At 40.3% G+C, this 17,523-nt stretch overlaps 1 protein-coding gene across 1 annotated transcript in view; it reads right to left on the bottom strand.

Moving 5' to 3' along the window:
- The window catches only part of LOC140729076 (E3 ubiquitin-protein ligase UHRF1-like), a 146,328-nt gene that overhangs the window by 106,122 nt on the left and 22,683 nt on the right, over positions 1 to 17,523 (bottom strand). The window contains exon 2 of the mRNA XM_073048380.1: positions 46 to 300. Within this exon, the coding sequence (XP_072904481.1) occupies positions 46 to 300 (255 nt within the window). The remainder of the gene's footprint in view (positions 1 to 45; positions 301 to 17,523) is intronic.

Here is a 17,523-nt window from a genome sequence, read left to right as displayed (position 1 = left end):
ATACGTTCCAGGGAACATAAATGCAAAACACAGATACACATTTACCTTATATAATCCAAAACCCGGATCTATGAGAAATGATCGAGTTGATGTGCCAGGACGAGTTTTCTTGCTGTTTTGTGCACCGGAAGAGGTTTTTTCACATTCACTCTGTGATGAGCTACATCCAGAGTCACTATCTGAGAGCTCAATCTCATTTTCCTTTTTCTTCACAGTGGAGGAAGCTTGCTGACGGATCAGAAGTTGGATGATATCATTCAGTCCCACGTTGTAATCAAAGAGACTATGGCCATCTTCTAACTGAAAAATGAACAAGAATGCTTGAATCAACATTGTTCCAATTACACCATAAAAATCAGGACAGTAATTCTGACATTCAGAAAATTTACATGACTGCAACTTGTTTTTTAACTTCAAGTCAAGTTTGTTGTCATTTAACTATAGACATGTTTAACATATATAACCATATAATGTATATAGAAATTAGACATTTCTTTGAACCAAGGTGTAAAGCACAGTAGTATACACAACACACAATAACCTATGAAGGATAAAATCTACAGATGAATCACATGTAAGTAACAAACTAAAATGCATTAATATTAAATATTGTAAGGTATGGAACAGATTAACCAGTGACATTCCAAACACAATGTAGCAGGGAGTTCAAAACCTAATGGCCTGGGGGAAGAAGAAACTGTTTCTCATCCTGACCATTCTTATTTTTATGTATCGCAGTCTCCTGCCTGGTGGTAGAAAGTCTAGAGGATGCTGGATGGATGGGTGGCTAATAATAATATTAGCGCTCCTGATAAATTTCCTTGATGGATGGTATGATCCTTTCAGCTGTTCTCAGTCCTTTGTAGGGACTTCTGGTCCAATGCTCAATTGCTCCCATACCAGATGGAGATGAAACTTGTAAGGACGTTCCCAATGTTGCTCCTGTAAAATGCAGTTAAGATGAGGGGATGAGAGCACTGCTTGCCTCAATCTTCTTAGGAAGTGGAGGTGCTGCTGTGCCTCCTAGTTCAGGTAGGTGATATTAAGGGATCAGGCGAGGTCATCCGTGATGTTAACTGCTGGGAGTTCATATCCACGCTCAGACTTAGGCTGTTCTTCTCAAACCAATTCATCAGCTGTTCCATTTCCTTGCTATATTCCATCCAGTCATCATTCTTGATATGGCTAACCACTGTTGTATCATCTGCAAATTTGATGACATTGTTTGAGCTGGATCCTGCAACACAGTCATAGACAGCAGTGCGAACAGCAGTGAGTGAGCACACAGCCTTGGAGAGCACCAGTGCTCAGCGCAACGGGAGGAGAGATGCTGATGTCCAGATGGACTGGCTTTGGCCTTATGTTATTAAGTCCAGTATCCAATTGCAGAGGCAGGTGTAGAGACAGTTTCGCCACCAGTTTCTGGGGTCTGATGGTGTTGAATGCTGAATTCAAGTTTATAAGCAGCAGCCTTCAAAGTAAATTTATTATCAAAGAACATACATGTCACCATAAACTACCCTGAGATTCACTTTCTTGCGGGCATTCATAGTAAATACAAGAAACACAACAGTATCAACGAAAGACCACACCCAACAGTTTTAGAAAGGCGTAAATGTCAAAATAGATGGATTTCCTATATTCTAGTTCACAACTCAGAAGGTACTTTTCTCTTCACAACTACAAGCTTGTCGTTTTCCACACTCCCAAGTACTGTATTTTCATCACTAGCCATACAAGCGCACCATTTTTTTAAGGGTTTCAAATGGCAATCAGGGATGGCTTGAGTGAGATACAAGGTTGTTAACAACAAAAAACTGAGTGATATCAAATGTAAAAGTTCCATAGTCAAAAAAAAATAAAAACTTAATTTAGACTCACTTTCAAGGACTCTTCATCTCAAGTTCTCAATACTTATTATTATTTCTTTTTTTTTCTGTTTCTATTTTCACAACTTGTCTTTTGCATTGTTCGTCCATCTTGTGTGCTGTTTTTCATTGATTCTTTTGTGTTTCTCTGCATTTACTGTCAATGCTCACAAGAAAAATCTCAGGGTGGTATATGGTGACATATATATACTTTGATAATAAATATACTTTGAACTTTGACAATACACCAGATTGCAACCAGTTCTATGATTCACTCCTTTCCAATGGATGCTTTACACACCGTCTTCTCCACAATTTTACTTCATTTGCTTCAAATTGTCAAGCCATCTAAACTAAAGGGGTTGAAACTGAAAGCTGTTACATAATATCATCAAATATTAAACTAATCATATTGATGTTACATGGTATCTAACAGGTACGAACAAACCACACACTGATTCCTGAAATTCATGTACTCGAGTAAATGCTGATGTACAAGTATACTGTTGTCACATAAATTTGGGACACTTTCATGTGCTCCATCTATTCATTTTCTTTGTGGCATGCAGTCACTTGGAACATTCCTTGTTCTGCAAACCCATGAGGCACCTAAGTCATGTATTAATAATTAACCCCTTTGAGGGATTAATAATTAATCATTCCCCCATTCTACAAGTCCAAAACCCACACAAGAACACACCCATGGTATTGCCACATTTCCCTTTGATTTTAATATTAAGCACAGGTATTTGTCAGAGCTAAAAATAATCATAATTATAAAAATTGTTAGGGCAGTAATTTAGAAAGAGAACAGTCTGCCACAAGTTTAGTCTCAGAATCAGAATCAGGTTTAAAGTCACTGGCATACACCATGAGATTTGTTGTTATGCAGAAGTACATTGCAATACATAATAATAAAAACTAAAGGTGGATAGCTGGATATCAGTGTTGATTAGCAGAATTGTACTCTTTCAATTCACTCTCACATAGCCATTGCAGTGAACAGACTCCATAAAGTTTATTTAATCTTTGTTCCTTCCAATAAAGGCCTTTCATAAAAGGTATCGATCCCTTTCTAAGGTCCCAACTGGTAGAGAGGCTCCAATATTTTCCAAACTTGCTGTATTTGAAGGAAGGAATGACTAATTGCCCCGAGCAGAAGCAAGCCTCGTGCAGCATTGATATAAGATAATTCCATGAGATATAGGAGCAGAATTAGACAACTGGGCCCATCAAGTCTGCTCCACCATTTCATCATGGCGGATCCATTTTTCCTCTCAACCCACCCGTGTCCATGTCCTGACAAATCAAAAATCTATCAATCTCCGTCTTAAATGTACCTAAAGATTTCACCTCCATAGCTGCCTGTGGCAACAAATTCCACAGATTCATTACACTTTGGCTGAAGAAATTCCTCATCTCCATTCCTCATCTGCCCCTCCACCTATCTTCATATCGTCTGCAAACTTTGCCTCAAAGCCATCAATTCCATCGTCCAAATCATTGACATGTAACGTTAAAAAAAACTGGTCCCAACACAGACCCCTGTGGAACACCAGTAGTCACCGGCAACCAAGCAGAAAAGGCTCCTTTTATTCCCACTCTTTGCCTCCCGCCAATCGGCTTTATCCATGCTTGAATCTCTCCTGTAATACCATGGGCTCATAGCTTGTTAAACAGCCTCATGTGTAGCAACTTGTCAAAGGCCTTCAGAAAATCCAAGTGCACAGCATCAACCAAATCTCCTTTGTCTACCCTGCTTGTTATTTCTTCAAAGAATTCCAGCAGATTTGTAAGACTAGATTTTCCCTTGAGAAAACCATGCTGACTGCAGCCTATTTTATCATGTGCCTCAAAGTACAGTCGGCCCTCCTTATCACCAGGGGATTGGTTCTGGGACCCCCAGCGGATTCCAAAAAACGTGGATGCTTGAGTCCCTTATTTAACCTGTCTCAATGCGGTGGATCTTAGTACCCAGCGGAACCCCAGACCTTATTTAACCTGTCTTTAGGACCCGGCACAGCTCTGAATCCACAGTGTTTCTATTCACAAAAATAATCACGATCATGATTGAAAATAAAGTGGAAGTAATAAAGCGATCAGAAAGAGGTGAAACGCCATCGGTCATTGGAAAAGTGTTAGGCTACAGTTGGTCAACAATCGGAACAATTTTAACGGATAATGTGAAAGGCCCTGCCCCGATGAAAGCTACAATTATTACTAAGCAACGCAGTGGTTTGATTATTGAAATACATACGTTTCTTAAGTGTTTTATATTCATGGAAAGGTAAAATATATACTATATACCAAGACAAACGTTTGACTGACGCTAAATAATAACGGATGTACCTGTTCCGACTTCAAATCCATTTTAAAGACGGACTCAGGAACAGAACTCCTTCATAACCCAAGGACTGCCTGTACTTTTAAATCATCTCTAGATTACTTATAATACCTAATACAATGTAAATGCTATGTAAATAGTTGGTATACTGTATTGTTTAGGGAATAATTACAAGAAAAAATAGTCTGTACGTGCTCAAACAACGAATGCTGGAGAGAACTTCAGGTTTTCCCGATCCGCAGTTGGTTGAATCTGCACATGCAGAACCCGCGGATAAGGAGGGCCAACTGTATCCTGAAACCACATCCTTAACAATCAACCCCAATGTCTTTCCAACCACGAAGGCCAGACTGGCCTATAATTTCCTTTCTTCTGCCTCTCTCCCTTCTTGAAGAGTGGAATGAATTTTGCAATTTTCCAGTCTTCCAGAACCATTCCAGCATCTAGTGATTCTTGAAAGATCTAATGCCTTGACAATCTCTTCAGCCACCTTTCAGAACCCTGGGGTGTAAACAAGCTGATCCAGGTGGCTTATCTACCTTCAGACCTTTCAGTTTCCCAAGAACCTTCTCTCTAGTTATAGCAATTTCACACATTTCATATCCCCTGACGCCTGGAACTTACACCATTTTGCTGGTGTCTTCCACAGTGAAGACTGATGCAAAAAATGTATTCAGTTCATCTGCCATTTCCTTGTCCCCCATTACTACCTCTCCAGCATTGTTTTCCAATGGTACGATATCTGCTCTTGCCTCTCTTTATATGCATTATATCTGAAGAAACTTCATTTTCTATCTTTACCTTCTTAATGATTTTTTAGTTACCTTCTGTTGGTATTTAAAAGCATCCTAATCCTGTAACTTCCCACTCAATTTAGCTCTATTGTATGCCCTCTCTTTGGCTTTTATGTTGGTGTTGACTGTGTCATCTTACCTTTAAGAGTACTTCTTCCTTTTTAGGATGTATATATCCTGTGCCTTCTGAATTGCTTCCAGAAATTCCAGCCATTGCTGCTCTGCCATCATCCCTGCCAGTGTTCTTTTCCAATCACTTCTGGTCTACCTTCTCTCTCATGCTTCTGTGATTCCCTTTACTCCACTGTAATACTGATACATCTGACTTTAGCTTCTCCTCCTCAAATTGCAGGGTGAATTTGTTCATATTTTGACCATTTTCTCTTCAGGGTTCTTTTACCTTAAGCTCTCTCATCAATTCTGGTTCACTGCACAACACCTAATCCAGAATAGCTGATCCCCCTAGTGGGCTGAACTACAACCAGCTCTAACAAGCTAACTCGTATACATTCTAGAAACTCCCCCTCCTGGAATCCCCCACTAACCTGATTTTCCCAGTCTACCTACATATTGAAATCCCCCATGACTATTACAACATGGCCCTTTTGGCATGCAGTTTCTATCTCCCATCGTAACATATAGACCACATCCTCACTACTGTTTGGGTGTCTGTATATAATTCCAATCAGGGCCTTTTTACCCTTGCAGTGCCTTAGCTTTTCGACAATGATTCAACACCTTCCAACCCTTTGTTATTTCTTTCTAATAATTTAATTTAATTTTTTTTTTACCAACAGAGCCACACTACCCCCTCTGCCTTCCAGCTTATGCTTCCTATACAATGTTTATCCCCGGGCATTAAGCACCCAGCTATAATTTTCTTTCAGCCATGATTCAGTGATGTCTACATCATATATGCCAATCTGTAACTGTGCTACGAGTTCATTAACCGTATTCCGTATACTGCGTGCATTCAAATCTACCACCTTCAGTCCTTCATTCACACTCTTTGATTTTTTCTGCCTTTTACATTGCAACTCATTCTGTTGACTGCAATTTTGCCCCATCATCAACCTCCACTTGCTGGGAATCTCATGACACATCGCCTCTGTAAGCAAGCTAGCTACCTCATCTATTGCTCCGGTTCCCATCTCCCTCCCAAAGTAGTTTAAACGCCAACCTGCCCACAAGGATATTGGATTCCTTTGGGTTCAGGTGTAACCCATCCCTTTTGTACAGATCATACCTTCCCCAGAAGAGATCCCAATGATCCATAAATCTGAAGCACTGCCCCCTCCCTACACCAGTTCCTCAGCCATGCATTCACCTGCCAAATCATCCTATGCTTACCTTCACTGACATGTGGCACCAGCAGCGATCCAGAGATTACTACCCTGAAGGTCCTGTTTCTCAGCTTTCTACCTTGCTCCCTAAAATCTCTCTTCAGGACCTCCTCACCTTGTCTATCTATGTCATTTGTGCCAACATGTACCAAGATTTTTGGCTGCTCACCCTCACCCTTAAGAATGCCATGGACAAAATCCGATACATCCCTAATCCTGGCACCAAGGAGGCAACGTACCATCTGGGTGCCTCTACTGTGCCCACAGAACCTCACCTTTGTTCCTCTGACTAAAGAATCTCCTTTTAACATTGTAGTTCTCTCTCTGCCTTTCTGAGCCACAGCACCAGACTCAGTGTCAGAGACCCAGTTACTGTGGTTCCCCCCAGTAGGTCGTCCCTCTCAACAGTATCTAAAGTTATATACTTATTATTGAGGGAAACAGCCACAGGTGTATTCTGCACTAGCTGTACGTATCCCCTCCTTCTCCTGACAGTCACCTAGCTACCTATCTCCTTCAACCTAGGGGTGACTACCTCCCTGTAGCTCCTGTCTATCACCTCCTCATTCTCCCGTATGAGTTAAAGGTCATCAAGTTGCAGCTCCAGTTCCTTAATATGTTCTCTCAGGACCTGTAGCTCAGAACGTCTGGTGCAGATGTCCATATCTGGGAGACTGGAGGTCTCCCAGTCTTCCCACATCCTACACACAGTACAAAATACTGTTCCCATAGCCATTCTCACTATACTATGCACTAATAGATGAGGAACGAACAAATAAGAACACAAAGAGTTGTGCACCTCCAGAATAATTGTGAATAATAAAGTATTTAGTGGCTTTGTTTTATTTGCCACCAGCAAGTAGTCACTGAGCTTCACTAGCGCTATCTTAAACCAGGTTAAAGTACATTTATTATCAATGTGTGTATACATTATACAACCTTGAGATTTGTCTCCTAACAGGCAGCCACAAATCAAAGAAACCCAAAAGAACCCATTCAAAAAAAGACCATCAAACACCCAATGTGCAGAAAGAGAACAAAACAATTCAAGCAAACATATAGTGTTCAGAACTGAAGACCACAAGAGTCTGTCCACAGACACAAAGCCACAGCCTCAGTTTTGTGCAGAGCTGAGTAAACATGACGGGCTGGCGAGCTCAACCAGCCCATCTATTGCCTCCAGGACTGACAGTCTGACCTTTTCAACCTGGCCCAGTGCTTAAATTGTCATCCAAACATCAGGTTCTGTCATTCCAATACACCCAGGGGCCTGGACTTCATTGCCTCGACTTGGCCTGTACCCAACCTTTCCAGTTCAGCCAGCAGCAGAAGACCCAGGTTAACTGTCCTTATCTGCAGCTATGCAAATTGTATTCCACCGCCAACAGCAGGCAGTGACATTAACTAATTCAGCATAAACTGGAAATTAAACTCTCTCCGTACAGCCACTCAATATATTCCTCACACATCCACTGGGGAAAACCCACACTTTCTTTGCCATCCGCAGTACATGCAGATGGGAACTGACCCTCCATTCCCTCAGTATAGATTATTCAATTGTCCTTGGCTCATATACAGATCTGGAGATTTGGCAATTGGTTTATTCTCATCACATATACCAAGATACAATAGAAATGTTTAGTGTACCATCCCAACAGATTATTCCAGAAATAAGTACACCAAGGTAGGACAAAAGAAAATCACAATGCTGAATACAGTGCTACTGTTACATCGAAAATGCAGTTCAGGTAGACAAATAAAGTACAAGGGCCATGACAAGTATCTGATAGATCAAGGACTCATCTTTTATCAGACAAGAAATCCACAGAACAAGGACAGTCAATCGTCTGTTAGGTTACAACTTAACAATGGATGCACATCTTTAAAAGAAAAGGATTGCAAAACCAGGGAACCTAAGCAGCCTAGGGCTCTGCTGGCAGCATTAAAGGGGTATTCCAAAAATATATTTGTTACCCCTGGTTTCAATAAATATCCACAATTGATTCAGACCTTTTCTGCGTCACTTCCCTTCTATCAGTCTGGGCTTCCAGTCACATATGGGCAATATCAGAGCACATTAGATATAAAGAAGTTGGCCAAATTTGGGTTGCTTTCTTTGGAGGATAAGGGATGCCCTGATAGTGGTTTATAAAATCATGAGAGGCAAAGAAAGGGTAGACAGAATCTTTCTGCCCCAAGGGCAGAAATGATAAATACAAATGGACACACATTTAAGGTGAGGGGGGAGAAATTGAAAAGGTGAGATGCGGATAGCTTGTTTTACACAGAGAGTGGGAGGTGCCAGGAATGTGCTACTAAGGAGGTGGCAGAAGCAAACACAATATAGAACATAAATGGACACATGAATATGCAAGAAATAGAAGAATATGGATCATGTACAAGCAGAAGAGATTTAGTTGAATTTGACACTGTGTTCCACACAGCCTGTTCCTGTACTGTACTCTATGACCTATATTACCAATAAACTTGGTGTGGATGAACTTACTCCTTCTGTTGCTGGGACACGGCCCTTGGGTTTGCTCCTGCTGGGTATTAACTTCAAGTAATTTCAGTCGAACATTGTGGAGCATTGAATTTTCACCATAGGAGTCCACAGAACGTATACTAGATTGACAAATAGGGCTGGCCAAGAAAAAATGTTTATAACACAAATGCAGCCAAGAAGATTGACTTGGAAACAAGTAACTGGGAACACCCACAGCAATTAAGTGTGCAGGTCGCTTAAATCAGCAGTACAAAAACAGTTCACTTTCACTGAACATTACACTGTAGAACCACTTTCACAACATTAAACGGCATTACACAAGCAAAGTTTTTATTAAAAAACTTAATCAAAAAATAGTCCAGGAAGAAATAAGGAAATATTAGTCCTTGTCCATTCGTTCCTCCCCAATAATCTGCCATCTGGCACATCTTGCCATCTTGCAAGCAACAGATATGCTACACTTACCCATTAACCTCCTCCCTTACCTCCATTCAGGGCCCCAAACAATCCTTCCAAATGAGGCAACTTCACAGGCTATTGTATCCAGCGATCCTGAAACAGCCTCCTCTACAATGTGAGACCTGATGTAAATTGTGAGATATTCCCCAGTGGCCAACCATTTTCATTCCTAAGACCGTTACCACTCCAGCACGTTGGTCCATGACCTCCTCTTTTGCCACAATGAGGCCACTGTCAGAGTGGAAGGATAACACCTCATATTCTGTCTTGGTAGCCTCCAACCTGGGCATCGGTTTCTCCTTCCAGTAAAAAAATCCCCCCCTTCTCTTCTTCTATTCCTCATTCTAGCTTCTTACCTCTTCTCTTCACCTGCCTACCACCTTCCCTTGTGCTCCTCTTTCTTCCCTTTCCCCCGTGGTCCACTTTCTTCTTTTATCAGATTCCTTCTTCTCCAGCTCTTTACCTTTCTCACCCATCTAGCTTCACCTATCACCATCTAGGTGGAATTCAATCAGTGAGGATTCATAACATCTACTCCTTGCTGATAATTAGCACTAGTATCTCAAGAATGTGCACTTTGCCCACTGCTCTACTCCTTCTACACCCACAACTGCATGGCTAGGCACAGCTCAAATGGAATCCATAAATTTTCCAATGATACAACCAATTTAAGATGGTGACAAGGAAGCATACAGGAGTGAGACAGATCAGTTGTTTGAGTGGTGTTGCAACAACCTTGCACTCAATGTCAGTAAGACCAAGGAACAGATTGTGCACTTCAGGAAGGGGAAGTCCAGTGAACACTGTTGCGTATTTAATACTTTAGTAATACTTAAGTAATCTTGTATATACAGTGCCTATAAAAAGTATTCACACCCCACCATGGGGGGGGGGAGGTGGTATTGTTTTACAACATTGAATCACAGTGAATTTAACTTACCTTTTTTTGACACTGATCAACAGAAAACAGATCTATATAAAGTAATCTAATTACAAATACAAAACACAAAATAATTGATTGCATGTATTCACCATACCACCATTTTAATATGATACACCAAATTATCATCTGTGCAGCCAGGTGGTTTTAGAAGTTAAATGGAGATCACCTGTGTGCAGTCAATATGTTTCAATTGATAGTGGTAAAAATACACCAGTATCTGGAAGGTCTAACTGCTGGTTACTCAGTATCCTGACAAAGACTATATCGTGACAATAAAAGAACACTCCAAGCAACTAGAACCATAGAACTCTGCAATAAAGTCTGGAGATGGATACAAGAGAATTTTGACAGTTATGTCAATCATCAAGAAATGAAAAGAATAGGGCACAGCTGTAAATCTGCCTAGAGCAGGCCGTTTTCAAAAACTGAGTGACTGCAAGAAGGGGACTAGTGCAGGAGGACATCAGGAGACCCATGACAACTCTAGAGGCTTCAATGACTAAGATGGGAGAGACTGCACAAGTGAGAGAGTGACCGAGTCCAGACTTTAATCCAATTGAGAATTTGTAGCTGAACTCACAATCTCCATGCAATCTTGACAGAGCTTGATCAATTTTATATAGAAGAATGGGGAAAAATTGCAGTGTTCAGATGTGCAAAGCCGATAGAGACCTATCTACACAGACTCAAGGCTATAATTGCTGCCAAAAGTGCATCTATTAAATACTGACTTGAAGGGGGTGAGTAATTACGCAATCAAGTATTGTGTTTAATAATTTGTAATAAACTTAGACCAATTTGTAGAAATTTGTTTTCACTTGGACATGAAAGAGTCTTTTCTGTTGATCACTGTCAAAAAAGCCAAATTAAGTCCACTGTGAATCAATGTTGTAAAACAATAAAATGTGAAAACTTCCAAAGGGGGGGAGGGGTGGGAGGTGTGAATACTTTTAATAGGCACTGTATATATATTGCCTGATTAAGCATTCTTGATCTTTTAAATAACTATGGGTTATATGCATAAACACATGAATTGCATACGTCATCACACTGCCACATGATACGTGTGCGCCTTGCTTAAAGTAAACCAAAGTTAGACTCTCATTTCAGACTCCCATGTCTTCCATTGAATTAGTTTAATGTTTTGAAGTTACAAAACATGAGAGTGACAATGTGCTGTTTTAAAAATGAACCCAAGACAGCTGCCAACCTGTTGAAGTGCAGCAAGTCATTCAAACTAAAGAAAAGCAACGATGAACTGTGAGTAACAAACACAACCCTATATGTGCAGAGACTGTTGAGTTTTTTTTTAAATGCAGTAAACGGAAGAAATGAAGGTTCATAAACAGTGAGTATCAGGTGATAATTATCTTTTTAAAAAAAGCAAAAATGGTCAGCTAGGGAAGATAGACACCTTTGATTACACAACAGATAAGTAGATTTTATATACGAAGCTAATTGAACAGTTATTTGAAGCAAATGAAACAGCCACTGATAAACATGTAACGATTTTGCTGAGTGTATTGGATTTAAAGGCATACAGTCTGCTTCAAAGTTTGACTGCTCCAACCAAACCAGCAGGAATGAGCTTTGGTGATACTTTCAAGGTAATGCAGGAACATTTAGAACCAAAGCCACTGTTGACTGCAGAATGCTTTAGGTTCTATTAGTGGAATCAAAAGGGAGCATCCACTTCAACAGACATGGCTGAATTGAAGAGATTGTCTTAAGCATTTTCAGTTTGGTAATGGGCTAAATTATACACGGAGAGAACATTTCATTTGTGGAATCTTACAATAAAGCATTCCAAAATGGCTCCTAATGGAAGCACAACTTGCATTTAAAAGAGAAGTTGAAATTGTTGTATCAATGGAAACAGCAGGCAGAGACATCAATGAGTTGCAGCCAGGAATGAAAGCGAGCATGAAAAAAATTGCGAGGTCTAAACAGAAACCAGACTGGCCGAACAAATTGTATTACTGTCATGGCAGAGGCTCACATACATCAGACCAATGCAGCCCTGTGTCCACCGTGGAGAACTTCAGGTTCCTGGGAACCACCATCTCTCAGGATCTGAAGTGGGAGCAGAACATCAGCTCCATCCTGAAGAAGGCCCAGCAGCGGATGTATTTCCTGCGGCTCTTGAGGAAATACGGTCTGCCTCAGGAATTGCTGCTGCAGTTCTACACTGCAGTCATTGAGTCTGTCCTGTGCACCTCCATCATTGTGTAGTTTGGAGCTGCCACCAAGCAGGATAGAACCAGACTACAGCACACAGTGAGGACTGCCGAGCGCATCATTGGAGCCTCCCTGCCCTCTATTGTGGACCTGTACTCTTCCAGGTTGAAGAAGAGAGCGGGGAACATCATAAAGGACTCCTCCCATCCTGCGCACGGACTGTTTGATCTGCTTCCGTCTGGTAGGTGCTTCAGATCCCTCCAGACTAAGACTAATAGGCATTGGAGAAGTTTTTTCCCTACTGCGGTCACTTTGCTGAACAGTTAACTGCCGGTTAACTGTCGGCTAACTATTACTTGGATTGCACTACCTGTATGTATAATCTATATTTTCATTTATATTTATCATTATTATTGTTATGAGCAGAGAGACAACATCTGCCGGAAGTAAATTCCTTGTATGTGCATAGGTACTTAGCGATTAAAGTCTGATTCTGATTCTGATAATAATGAAAGTGATACATGATTGTGAAGCCTTGAGATTTACAGAGTAAAAATTTTAAATAGACAAGCAATATGGGCTACACCAGAAGTGAACTATAAGTTAATTGAAATGAAATTGGACTCTATTTTGGTTGTTTTAATCATTCCACAAAATGAGTTTGAACGGCGTTTCAAAGATACCAAACTACAGCCAACTTATACTGGAGAAAAGATAACTCCTGTTGGAATGACATTTGTGACGGTGAAATGCAACAACCAGCAAGCCACTTTGAGCTTGTATCTGGTAAAAACAGAAGGACCAACATTGTGCAGGCATGATTGGCTGAGACAACTACAACTTGATTGGCGATCTATCCACCATTTGCATGCCAAATCCCTGTAATGAAGCCAACTGAAAGTGAATTAAGGAAGGTACTGGATGATGCCACAACTGTCTCCATGCCGTACACCATGAACCTTTGTCAAAAATAGGGAAAACAGGCATTGTTGCCAACCTCTGTGCCTCTGGTTGGAAAGTGTATTGGACCAAGGACCATGCTGCTCAGAGGAATTGTGACAAAAGCAGTAGTCCAACTACAACAGTTTTTGTATACAACATATCTTGAGAAAACTTCTGATATGTTAATCAAGCAGTTACTTGCAAAATGTGGCTTAGTTTTAAGCTGGAAGAGAGATGAAGGAACTTCAGGAAAGCTGCAAGCATTCGGCTTTTGCGAGTATGAAGAACCAAAATCTACTATGCTTGCATTAAGGTTATGGCATGAACTTCAAGTGGAAGACTAAATGATGCTTGTAAAGGTAGACACAAAGACCAAGCTCAGCTGAATGAATGGAAGGCCAAGAAGAAAGGAGTCAATGGAAATACAAAAACAGAGGATTTGTCAGATAATGTTGTGGATGTGGAAACCAAGGAGATCAGAGCAATAGAGAGATTCATAAGAGAATAAGCCAGTGAAATAAATGAACCTACCCAAGATCATGATGCACAAACTAGAAGAAAAAGGAAAAAGGAAGGTGGCTATCACTGTCAAAACCACTTCCTGCAGATTCAGAGTCAACTCCTAAGGCCACCTCAGAAGAGGCCCCAGAACCTGAGATTGTCTAACAACCACAAGTTTCAACTGCCAAGCAGTGGTCACCCTTGTCAGGAAAGACATTATCCCACACAAGTAAGAAAGCCTCCACAATGATTACCGGTAAATCTTTAGGCCTGAATGGGACAGTTCTAAAAACTGACTCTGCTGTGGATGTCTATATAGTAATTGCATTAGAGTATACTGTGTATATAGTTGAGATGAGTTCTCTATGAGTTGGAGTTTAATAACTAAGAAGGGAAAAATGTTTGTATTTAATATTTCAGTAATATTTGAGTAATCTTGAGTAATATCAAACTATATTATATATAAAAAATCATTCTTGTTTTTAAAAATAATTCATTATGGGTTATCTGTATAAATACGTGAATTGCATATGTCATCACACTACCGCATAATATGTGCGTCCCTCGCATAAAGTAAACATAAAGTTAGACTCACATGTCAAACTCCTGTGACTTCCACTGAATTAATTTAATGTTTCAAAGTTACAAAACAACACATACATCAGTCCTCATCGAAGGATCAGCAGTGAAAAGAGTGAGCTATTTCAAGTTCTTGGGTGTCAACAACTCTGAAGATCTATCCTGGGCCTGACATATTGATACAATTACAAAGAAGGCATGACAGCAGCTATATTTCATTTGGAGTTTGAGGAGACTTGGTATGACACCAAAGGCTCTCGCAAATTACTACAGATGGACCGTGAAGAGCATTCTAACTAGTTGCATCACCACTTGATATGGAGGGGCGACTGCACAGGATCGGAAAAAGCTGCAGAAAGATGCAAACCTAGCCAGTTCCATCATAAGCACCATTTCCCCAACATCGAGAACATCTTCAGAAGCCAATGCCTCAAAAAGGCAGCATCTATCATTAAGAACCCCATCACCCAGGCCATGCCCTCTTCTCATCCTAACCTACCATCAAGGAGGTGGTACAGAAGCAGCCGTTCAGCATGTTAGATTTTCATCAGTGATCATCTTGGCAAACTCATCAATGAATTTCTCTTCTGTTTCATCAGATGCTTTATCAACACACTGTTAAAATTTTGTGAATATTCACAATTACCTATTTTCAGTTCATCGGGATAGATCTTTGCTTGTTTCATGATATTGTTAAGCATCATATACTCACTCCCACACTGACCAATGCATTCTTTCAATACATGAATGAGATCTTCATTATTCACTTTATGTAGTGTTTTTTCTATTTTTCATTAACTTCTGTTCATCACATATGTGAGATCACCTCTCAGAAGAGTCTGGAGTGCAGACACCTGTGCTTCACCTGGGAACCTTCCGTGTGGAATTTTCCATTTGTGACGTTGTGTCAGCGCTCAAAAAATTTGCATTTCATAGGTTTTTGGATTTTGGAATTTTGGATCGCAATACTTTCAAAATATATTTCTTACTGTAATTTATAATTTTTTAAAAAAATTATGTACTGCTGCCACAAAACAACAGATTTCCCAACATCTGCCAGTGATATTAAACCTGATTCTGATGTTAATAAAACAAGGAACACTGCAAATCCCACTAAATACTTATACCACATGACCACTGCTCTAATGTGGGAAATACAGCAGCAGATTTGCACTCAGTGAATGGCAAAGATATAATGAAGTGTTAGCAGATTGTGCAGCATCTGTTGGGGGGGGGGGAAAGGGGGAGGGAGGAATCATTGACGTTTCAAGTCAAAACCCTGCATCAGGGCTGCCCCTCAACTGTCACGCTCTTCACTTGCCCATCGTTAAAATGTTCTCAGAAACAATGGACTTGCTTTCAAAGACTTTTTGTCTCATGTTCTTGATATTTATCACTTATTTATTTATATTATTGTTCCTTTTTGCATTTGCAGAGTATCTTCTGCAGTCTGGTTGAATACACTAGTTGGGTGGTTTTTCAGTGTTTCTGTTATAGTTATTATTCCATAGATTTGTCAAATATGCCCACAAGAAAATGTATCTCAGGGTTGCAAATGGTGACATATATGTACTTTGAACTTTGCTCCACCCACTGAGTACCTTCCTAAGATTGTTTGTTGTTCTAGATTCCAGCATCCACAGTCTCTTGTGTCTCCGTAATGAAGAGTTCAATTGATTTAGTGACATTGGATAAGTGATAAATATTGACCACATACCAAAACTTATTACTCCAATGTTCTTGGCTATTTTTTGTATTGTCAGACAGGCAGATGGAGATAGTTTTATACCAAATGCAAAGATTTCACATTCCTTCTTTTTCCTTTTATTTTGTCAGTAGGATAATTTCCAGATGAAGTTCCAAACATAAATTTTGTCTCTTGTGGGTATGTGGTATTATAGTTATGTAGGTATTGTAGGCATTATGCTTTCTTTCACAAGGGCAATCTGACAGTATAGATAACAATTATAACACATTCTAAAGGATGCTCTTCTATTAGATAAGGAGATTAATCTGTGCTTGAAACTCAAGGGGACTTGAACCTACAAACCTTTGGAGTTGAGAGCTAAGAGAACTAAATTTGGAACAATGCTGAAATCTGAACCTATTTGCAAATGCCAGCATTTTAGTTCCTACCAACATTCCAGCTCCCTCTGAAAAGGAGGGATGCAATGCAAAATTCAGCTCTCCCAACTGCTTTGCATCATTTGAACAATTGTCTGCGAAGTTTAATCTACCCAACACTCATTTCTTTAGGTATTTGCAAATTAGACATTTTATCCACCCTCTGATACCAAACTTCCCTGAGACACCCTACACAAACGTCATTGATTTGTTTCTCCGTATGAATCCATTGTGTAAAAGTCTTATATCTTTTATCTGTGACAAGCTGGCGGCTCTGAGGAGACCCTCTCTTGACAAAACTAAAACTGCCTGGGAGCAAGATTTAAATTTTTCCAATGTCAGAGGAGGTACAGGATGAAGTTGTCAAACTAGTTAACTCAACCTCTTTATGTGCCCGCCACTGCCTGTTACAGTTCAAGGTCATACACAAGGCCCATATGTCTAAACTAAATTATCTCGCATTTACCCGAATGTTAATCCATCGCAATAAATGCAAAAGGGGCAAGGCTTCCCTTATCCATATGTACTGGACATGCCTTAGTTTGGAAAAATACTGGAAAGATGTCTTCCAAACTCTATCCCAAATATTTAATTACAATCTGGAACCTAACCCCTTTGGTTGCCCTTTTTGGCACCTCCGGAGAAGGGGACATGCACCTATGTCCAACCAAATGTCGCACACTGTCTTTTTCCTCTCTGTTGGCGAGGCGCACAGTTTTGCTCAAGTGGAGGGATGTGGCCCGCCCACCCACGCTCAGTGGCTCAGGGACATCATGTCCAGTCTACACCTTGAGAAGATCCACTACTCAATCCTCAATTCAGAAATAAAGTTCCAAAAGGTGTGGGGACCCTTTCTTGAATATTCTCAAAATATTCTTCAGACTCAGATTTGTTATCATACAACAGCCTATGTATTAGAAAAATATACCTTCTCTATACCAA

This window comes from Hemitrygon akajei, chromosome 6 (assembly GCF_048418815.1).
Source record: "Hemitrygon akajei chromosome 6, sHemAka1.3, whole genome shotgun sequence".
In the NCBI taxonomy this organism is placed as follows: Eukaryota; Metazoa; Chordata; class Chondrichthyes; order Myliobatiformes; family Dasyatidae; genus Hemitrygon; species Hemitrygon akajei.
Note: the sequence above shows the minus strand (reverse complement) of the source record. Positions and strands in the feature narration are given on the sequence as shown.